We start from the raw sequence: 16,810 nt of genomic DNA, 5'->3' as shown, positions 1-16,810 counted from the left end.
GCAGAAACCATTGTAATAGCTTTGATTCCTCCCCCAAGTGCCTGTGAATTAAGGGCTAATCCTACAATCCTTTGAACAGACATTGATTTCTCTTTTATACATTTGATAAAAGACAAAACATCAGAAAAATGAATGACTGGAATGTTAACACATTATTCTTTTATTGTTTCTTTGGCCAAATAATGCTTTGATTTTGTTTTTGCAGGAGAACTTTTCTGAAACCTGTTGGTGACAGTGATATAAACAGTGCCTGTGCACCAGCGTGATGTGGTCTCACAATACTTTGGCTATCTTTACAGGGAGAATTTAAGCCCAGCCAATATTTCATGTTTATCGAAGCACAGAACATGGAAACAGCAGGTATGTCAATGAGTTCATAAATTATTCAGTCTTGTTGCAGATTTTTTAAAAAGTGCTAAAACTTTGACATATGTTTCTGATTCCATGATGTACGTTTCAATGAAAGTCTTACAAATGGCCTCACTTGAGATTAGTAGGTTGAGCCAAACATCGAAGGCAGCTGCAAAATTTAGATCACTTTGTCAAACATTTGATTGCCTGCTGATAGACTTTTGGGCAAGATTCCTAAAAGGGCAGAAAGACTCCAAGGTGTGACATTAGGAACTAGCATGAGGCAGAAAAGCTTTTCTGTTTACTGTTGTAAATAGCTTTGGTGATCATTTTTCTGAATGCCATCATAGAGAAAAATGCCTTTCACAATTCTAGGAAGTCCAGAGACAAGTTTATAGTTTAGTCACCGCCTTCTTAAAGTAGAGAGTATTGGTTATAGTATATTTGTGACATCTTCCTGATTCTAGGAATAGCAGGCAGGATCTCGATTCCAACAGATCCAGTTTTTAATGGGAGTGCAAATGGGGAGAGGAATAATTCACACAGGAGACCCGATCTCATCAGGTCCATTTGAAGTCAATACAACCAACATTTTGACTGCTGTAAGGCCATTAACCTACAGCATGGAATTCATAAATCAATGGAGTCGATGTAAATAGGACAAGTACATATTGTCACGATTTGAAGGTTTTAAAATCTTCTGCTCCTTAAACTTTAAAAATAATCAGGCTGTGGCTGTCACCGAGAATTTAAAAGAAAATGTGTTGGATTGCTTCGAGTGACATGCCATCTATATGTTCACAAAGTCTTAAGGGGTTTCATTTTTGATATTTCCCCTAGGAAATGTTATTATCACCGTGTCCTTAAAGAACAATCAATTTTAAGAAGAAATTCAAACTTCTATTTGATAGCTGAAAGAATGAAATGACAATAGTTTGTATTTAAAGACTTTACTTTAAAACAAACCACAATGGACTGAACAATTTGGCCACATATATTTCAAATCACATTCAGAGCATCCCCCTTTCTTCTTCCAGCACAACTGAAAATGCACGTCCTAGGTATATATTTACACTGTTCTTTAAGTAGACATTCAAGTCTCCAGGTAGCGAAAGTGTTGGACAAACTCAGCAGGTCTGAGGGCATTTGAGGAGAAGAAAGCAAAGTTAATGTTTCAAGTTCGATGTGATTCTACTTCAGAAGGCGATTCTTAGTTCCTAAGGGTTTATTTCTGATCTTTTCCTTTTTGAGCCTTGGAACTTGTAATGTGGAGTGCATGTGGATTGTAATCTTAGAACATAGAAGAATACAGCGTAGTACAGGCCCTTCGGCCCTCGATGTTGCGCCAATCCAAGCCCACCTAACCTACACTAGCCCACTATCCTCCATATGCCTATCCAATGCCCGCTTAAATGCCCATAATGAGGGAGAGTCCACCACTGCTACTGGAGACATGGATACTTTTTCTTTAGCTAGGCAAATCTTCCAGCCTCATTTCAAATCCCCTTTTTTTCGATTTGACTGCGCATTGCCTTTAGCTGACCTTCCCCTCCTGATGCCTGGAAATCTAACTTTGCTTTTGCGATTTTGAGGGTACTTTAGACCCTTGTGAGGTTAGGAATAGGAAAGGTGAGGTCACCCTGTTAGGGGTTTTCTACAGGCCTCCTAATAGTCCTAGAGATGTAGAAGAAAGGATTGCGAGGATGATTCAGGAGAAGAGTGAAAGTAATAGGGTGGATGTTATGGGGGACTTTAACTTTCCAGATATTGACTGGGAAAGCTATAGCTCGAGTTCGTTAGATGGGTCGGTGTTTGTCCAATGTGTGCAGGAGGGTTTCCTGACACAATATGTAGACAGGCCAACTAGAGGTGAGGCCATACTGGATTTGGTTCTGGGTAACGAACCAGGCCAGGTGTTAGAATTGGAGGTAGGTGAGCACTTGGGACAGTGACCACAATTCGGTGACTTTTACTCTAGTGATGGAGAGGGATAAGTGTGCACTGCAGGGCAAGAGTTATAGCTGGGGGCAGGGAAATTATGATGCGGTGAGGCACGACCTAGGATGCGTGGCTTGGAAAAGTAGGCTTCAAGGCATGGGCACAATTGATATGTGGAGCTTGTTCAAGGAGCAACTATTGAGTGTCCTTGATAAGTATGTACCTGTCAGGCAGGGAGGAAAGGGTCGTGTGAGGGAGCCGTGGTTTAATAAGGAATTGGAATCCCTTGTTAAATAGAAGAGGGCGGCCTATGTAAAGATGAGGCGTGAAGGTTCAATTGGTGCGATTGAGAGTTATAGGGTAGCCAGGAAGGACCTGAAGAGAGAGCTAAGAGCAGCAAGGAGGGGACATGAAAGGTCCTTAGTTGGTAGGATTAGGGAAAACCCTAAGGCTTTCTATAGGTATGTCAGGAATAAAAGAATGATTAGGGTAGGAATAGGTCCAGTCAAGGATAGTAGTGGAAAGTTGCGTGTGGAGGCTGAAGAGACTGGGGAGACACTGAATGAATACTTTTCATCAGTATTCACTCAGGAACAGGACATTGTTGCCGATGTGAATATTGAGTCACAATTAATTAGAATGGACGGCTTTGAGGTATGTAGGGAAGAGGTGTTGGAAATTCTGGAAAGGGTGAAAATAGATAAGTCCCCTGGGCCAGATGGCATTTATCCTAGGATTCTCTGGGAAGCAAGGGAGGAGATTGCAGAGCCATTGGCCTTGATTTTTATGTCCTCGTTGTCTACAGGAGTAGTGCCAGTTGACTGGAGGATAGCAAATGTGGTTCCCTTGTTCAAGAAGGGGAGTAGGGATAACCCTAGTAACTATAGGCCGGTGAGTCTCACTTCTGTTGTGGGCAAAGTCTTAGAGAGAATTGTAAGGGATAGGATTTATGAACATCTGGATAGGAATAATGTGATCAAGGATAGTCAGCATGGTTTTGTGAAGGGCAGGTCGTGCCTCACAAACCTGATTGAATTCTTTGAGAAGGTGACGAAGGAGGTAGATGAGGGTAAAGCGGTAGATGTGGTGTGTCTGGATTTTAGTAAGGCGTTTGATAAGGTTCCCCATGGTAGGCTACTGCAAAAAATACGGAGGTATGGCATTGAGGGTGAGTTGGAGGTTTGGATTAGGAATTGGCTGGCTGGAAGAAGACAGAGGGTAGTAGTTGATGGTAAAGATTCATCTTGGAGTGCAGTTACTAGCGGTGTTCCGCAAGGATCTGTTTTGGGACCATTGCTGTTTGTCATTTTTATAAATGACCTGGAGGAGGGGCTAGAAGGTTGGGTGAGCAAGTTTGCGGATGATACGAAAGTCGGTGGAGTTGTTGACAGTGAGGAAGGATGTGTCAGGTTACAGCGGGATATAGATAAGTTGCAGAGCTGGGCAGAAAGGTGGCAAATGGAGTTCAATGTAGGTAAGTGTGAGGTGATTCACTTTGGTAAGAATAACAAAAAGACGGGGTACTGGACTAATGGTCGGATACTTGGTAGTGTGGATGAGCAGAGGGATCTTGGTGTCCATGTACACAGATCTCTGAAAGTTGCCATCCAGGTAAATAGTGCGGTGAAGAAGGCATATGGCGTACTGGCTTTTATTGGTAGAGGAATTGAGTTCCGGAGCCCTGAGGTCATGTTGCAGTTGTATAAGACTCTGGTGCGGCCGCATCTGGAGTATTGTGTGCAGTTTTGGTCGCCATACTATAGGAAGGATGTGGAGACACTGGAACAGGTGCAGAGGAGGTTTACCAGGATGTTGCCTGGTATGGTAGGAAGATCGTATGAGAAAAGGCTGAGGCACTTGGGGCTGTTTTCATTGGAGAAAAGAAGGTTTAGGGGTGACTTGATAGAGGTGTACAAGATGATTAGGGGTTTAGATAGGGTTGACCATGAGAACCTTTTTCCATGTATGGAGGCAGCTATTACGAGGGGGCATAGCTTTAAATTAAGGGGTGGTAGGTATAGGACAGATGTTAGGGGTAGATTCTTTACTCAGCGAGTCGTGAGTTCATGGAATGCCCTGCCAGTAGCAGTGGTGGACTCTCCCTCTTTATGGGCATTTAAACGGGCATTGGATAGGCATATGGAAGATAGTGGACTAGTGTAGGTTAGGTGGGCTTGGATCGGCGCAACATCGAGGGCCAAAGGGCCTGTACTGCACTGTATTTTTCTATGTTCTATAATTAAACATTGTCATTCTGAAAGCTTGTCTGAGTTTCAAAAACTACATTTACCTCAGTTGGGATTTTTGAGCCTACAGTATGAATGACATTTTAAATAAATACCTGGCTTTGTGGGATATGATTGTTATACATCGTTAAATATTTAAGATTTCAAAGCTATGAGTGGAGTATTCTTTTCAATACCAAGTGTCTATGAATGAGAGTTGCATTAGATTGTTTAGAAGCTTAGTTTTGTTCATCTTCACATGGCTTCGGAGGTCTGCTCAAGGTGGTTACTGAGTAGATGTGGCTATGGAGTTAGCTAGGGGGATATGATGCCCGTATGGGGTGAGTGACGATCATGGGTTGATGTGGAGGGTACGATGGGCCATCAGGATGCATGGGTGAGCTAAGGTCTGTGAGTGATGAGGGCCAGAGGACCTACCAGCATCTGAGACAATGGGGACAAAATCACAGAGAACGAATGTTGTCCTTCTAACTGTTTGCCTCGGCACTTACTCAGAACTGACCACACAATCTCAGTTTCTGTGGTCTTAATGACCCCTTCATGCTCCACCTCTAGCCCCTCCTTCCCCTGCGCAGAGGTTGCAGGACCCAGGCTACTTATTACCAAGGTGAGCAAGGCAAGTCCAAAAACCCTTCAAGAGATTATGGTTTTCAAAGGGGATGAGCATGTTAGAGAAAATTGACACTGGGGCTTCTTCTATCTTCTGGCCCGGACTTCATACAACACAGTACAAAGAAAAGTAATGCTGATAGGAAACATTTTAACAATCTGCATCTAAGAAGAAAAATTGTTACCTGAACTCTATGTTTATTTGGAAAGCAAAACTGGTGTGATAACATGAAAGAGAATAATTGAGTCACATTATAGCATGGTACAGTATATTTGTAAAAACTTGCTGTTAACTCTAGAAATGTTGGTTTTCGATCATTACAGATAATACACGTACATGTCTTGGATAATCATTTTTTAAAGCAGCAATCTATTCTAAGTGTGTAAATAAAAATGAGGGAGAATGGCATAATGGTTTAGGACCTTCAGTTTCTGAAAATGAATTTTGAATTCCATGCTGATCAGGTAAAAGTCTCTCTTTCACACATAGAAGGGTCTTTCTTGAGGGAGTTTTGATTAGTCTCAACCCAGAGCATTGTGGGCATTAAACATGATACCACCTACGTTCTTGTTCATTAATTGTCACTGAATTGACACTTGCATTAATTGAAGCCACAAGAACAGTGACTCTGGGAAATGAAAATGTCACACTGGTATTCTGCACTGAGTGTACTTATCTAAGATTGTCAGCCAAGGAAATTGTTGGAGCAGCAACATAAGACCTTTACCATCGAAGCTTTAGGTGCTTTTGAGAATATTTGATGTAGACACTGTATGATTAAAAAAAAGGAGTACTTAGATTTACAGCACCGATACTTAACAGAAAGTGACGTTAAAATAAAATGTATTCAAATTATGTAAACTAAAGTATATAAAATTAAATGGCCAAGGGAGTAAATTGTTTTTTGCCTTATGTTAATTCTGGGCATAAATCTTAGCATACAGTTCTTCCTAAATCTCTTCAATTCCCACGTGTGACTAGCAGCCAGGAGTTAAAATTAACTGAGAGCCTGGTCACCAACCTTTCATCCCCTCTGGAGAGAGAACTTTCAGCTGCAGGCTCACCAGCCTTTCTGATAGCTTGACTGACAACAGAATCTTATGGGTTTGAAATGATGTTTATCTGCTCTGTGCTGTCGTTTGGATTTCGTTTTAAATGAAGTATGTTATACGTGTCTTTTTCTCAAAAAAGAATTTGTTCAATTGTTTAAAGTCACTTTAATCTAATTCAGAAGTGGAGATCTTCTTGAGTTGCTGTCAAGAATGTGAGATGGATTTGGAATCTTTCATTGATTATCACTGTCATTAGCCATTTAAGCATGCTACACATATGTTTCTGCAGTTGGCTGATACTTCTGGTCAACTACATGAATGTGACTTTTGAAAATGAGTAGTTTTCATTAAGGTGCAGTGTTTTTTATTGCTGCTAAGGAAATTGCAATAGATGCTGTAAGCAGACTCCATTTTAAATATCTATATCCACATGTATAATGCAATCTTGTTATACTCTAATTGCACCTTGTCCCAATGAAACTGCTGCAGTGACCATGGTTGGGATGGTGTAAAACTACACGACATGTTTACCTTAGGAATGTAAGCTATACATATGGACTTAAGCTAAGGATATGAACCAGTATTATAATTGTGTACATTGAAAGTTAACTTTTTCCACGATAAATTGTTTTATCCACTCGTTAATGGAAACAACTTACATAAACTTGTTATGCTGTAATAAAATCCTTGTCTTCATCCCTGCCCCATCCTCCCACATCTCTTACCACAGCAGCAACACTGGCAGAGGATATAATAGCAGTAAGAAGTTGATATGTGCAACTTCCATTATATAGGCAAATATAACAATAGGTGCAGAATTTATAACAATTACACCCAATTATTTCCGATGGTCTTGTTTTACCTGAAGACTACACTTGGACTTGAATCTTAGTGTGCAAAGACACAATCAACTAATGCAGCTGATACAATGTGTCATTATATAAACTGTATTGTATATGACTAAAAATGGTCAAAACATAAAGGTTGATGTAAGTACCATTCTGCTCTGACTGACTTTTCTTTCTCTTGTTGTGGTTGTAAAGGTTGTTTCCAGCCTGTTAAAATTTCAGTTTACATCCATAGTTACTTAAGTGATTAGTCTTTCAAAACTGCGATTGTTTCAATTTTTTGCACCACTGACACATTTTAAAGATTCCTGATGAAGGGCTTTTGCCCGAAATGTCGATTTTCCTGCTCCTCAAGATGCTGCCTGACCTGCTTGCAGCATCACTCTAATCTTGACTCTAATCTCCAGCACCTGCAGTACCCACTTCTGCCACATTTTAAAGAAAGTCTAATTACCAAACTAAATGAATGCATAATTCTCAGAGTAACACTGAATTGGAGCCGAGATGACAACTGAACTATAGCATAACTATAATGAGATTTTAACAGATTCTGCCACATCCTTTTGGCTTCTATTGAGATAATCGTAGTTTGATAGCAATAATACAATTTGTATGCAGACTACTTTAGTTCCCTTTTCTTAAAGTATTCCTTTTGATTCACAATTGAAGACATTTATATATAATTGTTCTTATTTCTCTTTAGTAATATACTTTAAGCTGTTTACCTGCTTAGCCTAAAATTGGAACTATCTTATGGTATTGCATATTGAAATTATTTAACTTTCCTCTTTCCATGTAGAATCATGTGGTGCAGGGAAAATTATGAAGTCTTACAATGCAGCAGATGTTGCAGTTACCTTGTCATCTTTCATTTCACCAAAAGAAAATGAACTGGGCCACAGGGTGTTATCTTTACCAACTTCAAAAGAGGCCTGCCTGTTGGACCCACCCTCTCCTCTAAGTCTAGCTGATGTGCCTGAACATACTTCAAATGATTCCTCCACACATGCCATTTCCCTTACATCTTGTGTTACAAAAGGTGTGAGTTATTTGTCTGTGCCAGAAGATTCTGACAAAGCCCCATTCAGGTATATGGAGCCCAAAGGCATTTCATCGCTGTCTGACGATTGTTTGATGCAGCAGAGCAGAACCTGTTTGGGCTGCTTCATTGAGTCAAAAGAAAGCATTGACGCAGAGCCTGGAATAAGCATGAAAATAGGTGACATGAACAAGGATTGTGACACCTGTTCGGTCTCCGATATTGGGATTCAGTGCATGAGTACAGGAGAAAGTGCAAGATATGGGGATCAGCTGCTTTCAGACCAACTGTTAAGCTTCACTGTGCACAAATCTAGGACTACAGACAAAAGAGATGTGGAGAAATCTGACAGTGAGTCGGAAGATATTACTCAAAAACATTACTATGAAGGATTACTGCTAGACAAATGCAATGGAGAAGAAGCTTTATTGTCGAATCCTAGCCAGGACTGGGCTTATTTTGAGTCTTTTATTAGTGAAAGCAAAATAGAACTGCTTGACCTATGCTCGAAAAATGAGCTTTCAGTCAATCTTTTTGCAGAGGAGGAAGTGGACAATTATATGTTTGATGATGAGTCAACTCTCAGCAGCGATGTCTGCTCTTTAAAGATTAGGTACGAATCCTTTCAAGACAATGTCAGGGAAAAGACAAATGTGCTTCAGGAAGAAGCGCAATTAAGCTTTTTCCCCAATGTCATCTCGAACTGCACAAAAAAGGAAGGCAAAGCATCCGTGAAAATCAATGCAGATGCATCACAAATCAAATCTGATGAGATTGACATCTGGGAGGAAGATGACCAATCGGAAGAGAGGGCAGGAACACAAAAATATGGTAGCACTGTGGATGTAAAGCTATATACGACTTCTAAAAGAAACCATTTCTTTGAAACAAATCATTCTGTAGAAGACTCAGGAGACTACAGTGATGACAGCTGTGGAACAGATTCATCGTATGACACTGTCAAAGGCAATGTGGATAGCATTAGGTATCTTTCAAGGCAAAATGTCAATTGCTCTGGTCAACTAAATTATGCATTACGTGCCAAGAGGAAAGTACGGTATAGCGATGACTACTTGTACGATGTTGACTCCATAGAAAGTGAAAAGATTTCAGGAAAGAAAGAATGGCCAGTGGATGGTCCTAAGAAAGAAGATGATGATGAATGGTGTCCACGAAAGCGCCGAAAGTCAGCTCGGAGAGGGCCGCCAGTTATTATTAAATACATAATTATTAATAGGTTCAAAGGTCAGAAGGATATGCGAGTTAAAGTCAGTAAAATTGATGCCACCCAAACAACTGTCAGTTTGACTGCTGAAGCACTAGGTAGATATGAAAAGCTTGCACCTTTAAAGGAGTTTTGGTGCCAAAAACAATCAAAGCATCTGTTGTCAGCACCTACTGAAAGAAGGAAGAGGCTGCATTTAAGTAGCACTGTGTCTAATGTGTTTCTTTCCCATCCTGCCAAGAGGAAAAGCAAACAAATTGCAAACAGGCACAGGGCACGTAGAGTTCGACTTGAACTGGGGCCCAACAAACAGATTGCATGTTCTTTTGATCCGGTTGGAACTCAGAGGCTGACCTGTGCTGATGGAGAAGAGGTGGAGTTTCTCAATGCCCAAACTGTTGCAATAGAAATCCCGAGCTGTGCAAATGGATTGTGTTCCACGAACATTACGTCAGGGACTGCTACAATGAGAAGCAAATCACAAGGAAAGTTTGACAACAGAATGAAGGAGAAAGGCAGACTAAAGAGACTGAAATTAAAAGCAGAAGGCAAACTGAAAAACACCAGCAAAAAGATCAAGATGATAGGAAATGATGACATTGAGACAATGACAAATGCAAGTGAGGTGGATTCAGCTGTAGCACAGCAGAACAGTTCAGGTGTTCTACTGACTAATGCCATTCATTGTGTCCCAGACAACCCCCATTTATCTAAATCTTGCCAAGCAAAGGCTGCTGCTAAGAATTCTACTTTTTCACCAGCCACCTGCTCTTCTGACAAGCCTGTGCCATCTGCTAATACTGCGTCTACTGTGCAAGTAATCCCCGGGGGGTATTTACAGACACTGCTGGATGCATCCGATTCCATAAGCCATACCGGGCTCTCCTACTTCCCACATCATTCTGTCATTGCTTCCAAGCCTCAGAATCATTTCAACCCTCCAACTCTCGCACAAAGTTGTGTCATGTCCCCTCCCTCTGAATCCGAACAGCAGCAGTCACCTCTTTACCAGGAGGGAAAACAAAGCTTTGAAAAGTTGTGGCATACAAAACAGGAGTACTCAGTCATTGGCAGAACACCTGCCATCGTGTCGACTAGTATGGTTGGTGTTGCATCTCTATCCCCAGAAAGCACTAATCTTCCCAGAACCGTTGATGACAATTATCAACAAATAGAAATACACAGCGATGAACTTGTGCTCAGCAAGAATTATTCTCATAACCAGCCACTGCAGTCAAATACCAGCTATCAATCATGCATAATAGAAGACAGTGATGGCAATTTTCAGCTCCATCGAGATTCAGTAGCTCCAGATGACACCAGACTCATCAGTTTTGATTCAGTGGGTACTTTGTCAGCCAGCACCAATAATTTTAGCTCTTTAAGTTTGAAGTCATGTGAAAATGATGGTGAGGATGATATGAGTGATGATTTTTTGGCCCATTGTAGCCCCAAGCTCGTGATTCAACAAAGTGTTGATGAAGTGGCACCATTAAAGGAATCTACTGACCTCCTTGACATCTCTAACTTTACTCCTGATCGATTCAGGCAAGTGACACTGACTGAGATTTCCCCACCCATTACGCCTGACCTCTCACCTGAAATAGTAGGACCGGAGGTCAAAACGTCAGGCAAACCCAAAGACTTTCAGGACCATGCTCAAACAATGCTGGGAGACCCAAATGAAATGAAATGGGCTACAGCATCCCAGGCACACGATCAATCAACGGAGACATTTATTTTGAATAATCATCAATTTCAGTTTCATACCTTTAATAATGAAGATACCATTGAGATGACTGAAACCAGTCCATTTGAGAAACAAGCTGGCATGCTGAAGTTAAATAACAGTAATAGGGGACAAAAAGGGAAGAAGAGAAACACTTCTAGTAAACATGTGGGCCCAAACCAAAGCTCAGTTCCGAAAGGTGCAAAAAAACCAAGGAAGCCAAAAGCTGCTAAATCTACCGAGAAAACTCAAAACAGAAGTAATTCCCGTCAGAACGCTGGCACGTCCAAAAATTCCAAAAAGTCAATCAACGCAACACATGCTAAAAGGAGTGATCAGATGCAGGTACCTACAGCTAATGGCAAGTCACTGGATGTACTTGTTAACAAAACCAGCATCTCACCTTGTGTTCAGCTGCTGAATGAGAGCCTTCCACACCGCAGTCCTGCTGCTGTCCGAGGTAGAAAACAAAACGGAGGAGGTAGTACCTGGCCTTTGAGTAAAAGGGCCAGTGCTGGCTGGTCTGGGCAGACTGTTGCAAACAGTAATAATCTGTTAGTTGATGATCAGAGAGAGTTTGAAGAGCCAAGCAATATACTGTCTAATATTGCCTCTGGAATGGCTGAAGTTCAGCGTTTTATGATGGCTTCTATTGAACCAATCTGGAACCCTGGGGGACACAATATTGCCTCAGGTCCATGCCAGTCACTTGAGGTAAATAGCCTGAAGTGGAAAACTTTGAATATTTTGGGTGGTACTGTGTCAGAATCCAAAAAGAAATTAAATAGTTCTTTGCCTGCTAAAAATCGGAGAGCGACAGCCAAGGCCTTAAGTAACAAAAATCCTGCAAAATCCACAGTTCCTCATATTGCTGCACCAACCGGTCCTAACAATGAATTTCATTTCAGTTCTGGCATGCGAGGTGGCATTTTTGACAGAAGCTCTGATACTTCAAGTATTCCTGCCAGTAACGGTCCCATCCATAAAAAAATGTACCGTCACAAAGCAACATTAAAATTGTCAGGGGATGAAAAGAGTAAGGTAAAGAGAGCAGAGCGTGAACAACAGCACAAGAACTCACCTGTGACAGCCTCTCTTGAAAAACTGAGGTAATACAGCACTAAAGTTGCTGTGATGCACCCTTTGTTTTCCCAGCACCTTCTAAGCCCAGGCACTGTCCCCTTAATTTCCCCCCTTTTTTGACGCACGAATTGCATGCCAGAGGCAGTTTTTGTTCCCCTTTTCGAAAGGAATGATTTGCATGAGAACTCCTAGAATGGCAAACTAATTGAGGGATACTTTGTTCTGGCTTGGCTGTGATACAATTAACATGGTTGCCATTAATACTGCTATTTCACTTCTTCAGTTTATTCTTAGTCCTTGACAACATTTTAGTAGACTCTCTACATTTTCTACAGCTTCTGCAAAAAAAAATTGAAACCCTTTGAACCATGGAATAAATTGTTTGGTTTTCCTGCAGCAAAAATGACTGCAGTTTGCTCTCAGTAAAAATGGGGCCTTTTGAATTTTACCTTTGTTTGGAGAAGATTAATTTTTTTCCAGCAAAACAATTGTGCTTATGTTTAGTGTTCTTCGGGATAATGTTTCTCAAAAGAAGAATTATTCAGAGGCCTTGTCAATGATCAAACAAAAAAAAAATGGAAGTGCTGGAATTAGAAGAGATGTAATTGTTGTGTATCTTGAAAAATTAAATATCTTGGTAAGACTTCAGACTCTATGCTGTAAAGGGCAATAGAGCTTTTTATCTTCACTGGTGATAATGTACAATAACACATGCACTACTTGCAAAAATCTGTGCCAAACCGTGAACAAGTGTAAAGATAGTTTTATGACAATAGGAACATAACAACTTTGATGTTATTTTTTTCTTTATATATGTTTTCAAAAAAAGAGGGAAATAAAGACAAATTGAACTTATTATTCCAGTAATATTATGGCAAGTCCCTTGAAGCACCTGCAGCTCAATGTGGATTATGGCACCTCAATCATTACCAAAACATTGACGACTAACAAATTCAGCACTGGTTCCAGTTTGCCAAAAATGCTTACCTCATCTGCTTGGCAACATGCAAGCTCGCTCTGGGGAGTCTAGATGGAATTAACTGGTTTGTGTTCAGTCTGAGCTTTATCGAAGGTTCAAGCAAGCGATATATTTTCTATTTGGAACAAGTCTGAGAAAAGCAGGAAGTGCTGTCGATGTACTGAATGGAGGCTCCCTTTCCATTCAATCTTATGACAAGGTCACTTTGGACAATTGGAGATGGCTAAGGTAAGTGTACGTTTTGATAAAGTTAAGAAATGCATGTTTTTAAAAGGAATAAAATCACATGATAGTGTTTCTATTGGTTCCTATTGATTGGTTTTACAAGTTCAGGTTCGGCTTGGTTCCAGAGGTAAACATTTTGAGGTCTGTCCAGAGACCCTGAGTAAGCTAGTGATCATTATTCCCCCCCCCCCCCCCCCCCCCCCCCCCGAACAGATTCGGTCAATGTAAGAAGGTCTATGATTTGGATAAGTCAAACACTGAAATGCATTTGGAAAGTTTTGGATTGCAGTTCAGAACACTTATGGATCTTTGTGTACGATAGTCTTGGAAAGCGCTGTGCAGTTGGGTCATTGTGCCTTGAGAGCATTTAAGTGCGATTGGATTTAGGAAGATGTGGTCTGCTCTGGAGGGATGAAATTCTGAACAAAAAATGGCTTAGACAACTGTATTCACTCTCACTTGAGCAAAGACTCAGGGCGAATCTGATGAAAGATGTAGGTGCAGGAAGCAGGTGTTGGATAGTAATATAAGGCTAGAAGATCCAAGTATCAATTTCACAGACTCTGCATTTCACAATGATGTCAATTGACTTTTTTGAGGAATTTTAAGGTATTTAGCCCATTGTAGATTCATCCCTCGTCTCTCCAATCTTCTCCCCAGAAAAACCCTTCCTGCCAACCAGTGCCCTCTTCCTATCTCCAGTTTGGTGGCTATGATTTAAGCCACACAGGTTCCATACTCTGAAATTCTGTTACTAAATTTTGTTACTTTCCTTAAATCATACACCTTTGACCAACTATTGACTATCTATCCTAATATGTTCTTTAACATGACCTTTATTTTCTTCCTCCTATGGAGTACCCAAGGAATTATTGGTCGATGTGAAATGTACATCATTGCTGATGTTTGTGCTGGCTTTTTTCTCCCTGTGGGAGGAAGTTGGGAAACCTGATGAGGAAGAGGAAGCCCATGGTAGAATAATCATTTTTGTATTTTGGAGGTAACCGACATGGTGGACCACGTTATATATCCTAGTTCCCAACTGCATCTTTATGTACTTGCCATTGTGAACTGTCTTTTGAATTTGATTGTATGCAGTCAGCCTTGGGTTCAAACCCTGTCATATTGAAATGTGTAGTCTTGGAAAGGATAAACTAGTGGACCAGCCTTAGCATTTAGAAAAGCACCTTCCATCTGTAAATGATGGAACAGCATTGCTAAAGGTGGGACAGATTTTGATTTTCAAACCACTCGATCTTCACATTGAACGGAAAGTGTTTGAAGGTTGGAGATCTAGCATGAAAAGCAATTTGGAAACAAATTGGAAAAAATAATTTCCTCATACATTGACTATATTTGTGATTGCAATGGGAGAGGGTAAAAGTAATCTCAGTTCACAACCGTATAGACTTTGAGATAAAACCAATTATATTTCAAATGATGAATGCACCTGAATCTTTTTATAAGGTTATGCTGCAATTTTTAGCCTTAGTTATGATTATCTTCTTAATTATTTGCATGAAGTACTAAAAATACTTCAAAAAAGGGAATAGAATAATGGATTGTAGCTCTTTTTCAAACAACTTCAGTGAGTGTCTGACTGCTATTCAGTGACAGGGGTTGTTACAACAAAGCTTGATTTTGTCCTCATGAGACACCTACATGCATACACGCTTTCCAGCAAAAGACAAGGATGGTGATTAGAAGTAACAATCTCTGTTTATTATTTCCCCACTTCATGGTTCTTCAGGGTGGTAGACAATTAAAGCACTCCAGGCATTGCTGCAGATGAGATCAGATTTAGCTACACAGACCAGAAACTGACTTCATACCGAGAGGAATTTTCACTTTCACCATGCTAATTGAACACAATGGATTACCCACCCATTATGAACCTGCCTGATATCAATAGGGTAACAATCAGGCAGGTTCTGCAGTAGATGGGTAATGTTCTCTGCCGAGTTACTATCTATGTGATGAAATTACACATGATCTTGGGAAATGTCAAGCTAAAGATAGATAAGTTCCATCTTAAAACAAGCACGTTTCCACTTAAACAAAAGAATTTCAAGCAACTATATCAAGCATTCATACGATAGTAATGCAAGCACAAATTCCAGCACTAAGGATAGAATGTTATCAGGTTCTGGGCTGTAGTGACTTGACCAGTAGAACCAAACAAACTTCTTGGTGATCCCACCTTGATGTCAAAATCTCGGCGCAGCTTGTTTGTTTTCTCAAGTAGCACCGTGAGATTCTTGCTATGCAGCAGCAAGCTCCCAATTGACTCTCATTAATGCTCATTTAACACTCTGTTAACAGTCCAACCTGCCATGGATTAGAATCACAGAGTCCCTACAGTGTGCAAGCAGGCCATTCAACCTGTTGTGTCCATACCGAACCTCTAAAGACCATCTCATTCCAGGCCCACCCTTCTACTCTATCCTGTAACCCTGTATTTCCCATGGCTAACCTGCACATTTTTGGACTATGGAAGGAAGCTGGAGCACCTGGATGAAACCCACATGGACACGGGGAGAATGTGCAAACTCCACACAGTTGCCTGAGACTGGAATTGAACCTGAGTTCCTGGTTCTGTGAAGCAGCAGTCTGAACAACTGAGCCACCATCATGTCCATTAAGCTTGGTGAGCTTAGTAAGACTGTGATTTTACCAAGCTTGCCATACAAACTAGCTTTTGGGAAAACTCGCCATGGTAACCAGAGCAGGTCATTGGCGGGTCCAACACACCACTTGCTTCAAAGGACCTCCAGGCTGCCCACAGCCAAACTGCAGGGCAGGGCAGCATCCACCAACACCAGCTCTATGTACCCTTCCCCCACAGGCATTAACACTCGACTTTCAGAGAGTCACTGTCATCGTCCTGGCATTATCAATACATTGGCAGCGCACACTGCAAGGGCAGACTAGTCTGGCAGGACACACCAGCCAGCTGTATATGGCTATATTAGGTACAGGTATGGCACAGGGGCTAGAACCCATGACATGGTTCAGGTTGCCTTTGCTCCCTCAGAGTGCATTCAGTTGAGACCCGCAACATGCCCATAGCATACCTTATGGTGCCCCTCTCTGCCTTGCACTGGTAGTTGGCACAGTCATACTGTAGGTAAAAATCCTTCCATATCCATCAAAGTTTTACCTGCACATCCACTAATATCATTTATTGTATCCGTTGCTCCCGATGCGGTCTCCTCTACATTGGGGAGACTGGGCGCCTCCTAGCAGAGCGCTTTAGGGAACATCTCCAGGACTCCCGCACCAATCAACCATACCGCCCCGTGGCCCAACATTTCAACTCCCCCTCCCAATCTGCCGAGGATATGGAGGTCCTGGGCCTCCACCACCGTTCCCTCACCACCAGAGGCCTGGAGGAAGAACGCCTCATCTTCCGCCTCGGAACACTTCAACCCCAGAGCATCAATGTGGACTTCAACAGTTTCCTCATTTCCCCTTCCCCCACCTCA

At 41.4% G+C, this 16,810-nt stretch overlaps 1 protein-coding gene across 4 annotated transcripts in view; it reads left to right on the top strand.

Moving 5' to 3' along the window:
• The window catches only part of LOC122557364 (neurite extension and migration factor), a 307,983-nt gene that overhangs the window by 272,940 nt on the left and 18,233 nt on the right, over window positions 1–16,810 (top strand). For 3 of the 4 annotated variants that reach the window (XM_087991911.1, XM_087991913.1, XM_087991912.1), the window contains exons 3-5: window positions 206–360; window positions 7,845–12,147; window positions 12,986–13,328. In XM_087991911.1, coding sequence (XP_087848037.1) covers window positions 327–360; window positions 7,845–12,147; window positions 12,986–13,151 — 4,503 coding nt within the window. In that variant the 5' untranslated portion in view covers window positions 206–326 and the 3' untranslated portion in view covers window positions 13,152–13,328. Of the gene's footprint in view, window positions 1–205; window positions 361–7,844; window positions 13,329–16,810 lie in introns of those variants that run through there. The other variant, XM_087991914.1, reaches the window with a different exon arrangement.

The sequence above is a fragment of the Chiloscyllium plagiosum genome, unplaced genomic scaffold (assembly GCF_037043375.1).
Source record: "Chiloscyllium plagiosum isolate Xiang-an unplaced genomic scaffold, Cpla_swu_hap1 HiC_scaffold_11, whole genome shotgun sequence".
In the NCBI taxonomy this organism is placed as follows: domain Eukaryota; kingdom Metazoa; phylum Chordata; class Chondrichthyes; order Orectolobiformes; family Hemiscylliidae; genus Chiloscyllium; species Chiloscyllium plagiosum.
Note: the sequence above shows the minus strand (reverse complement) of the source record. Positions and strands in the feature narration are given on the sequence as shown.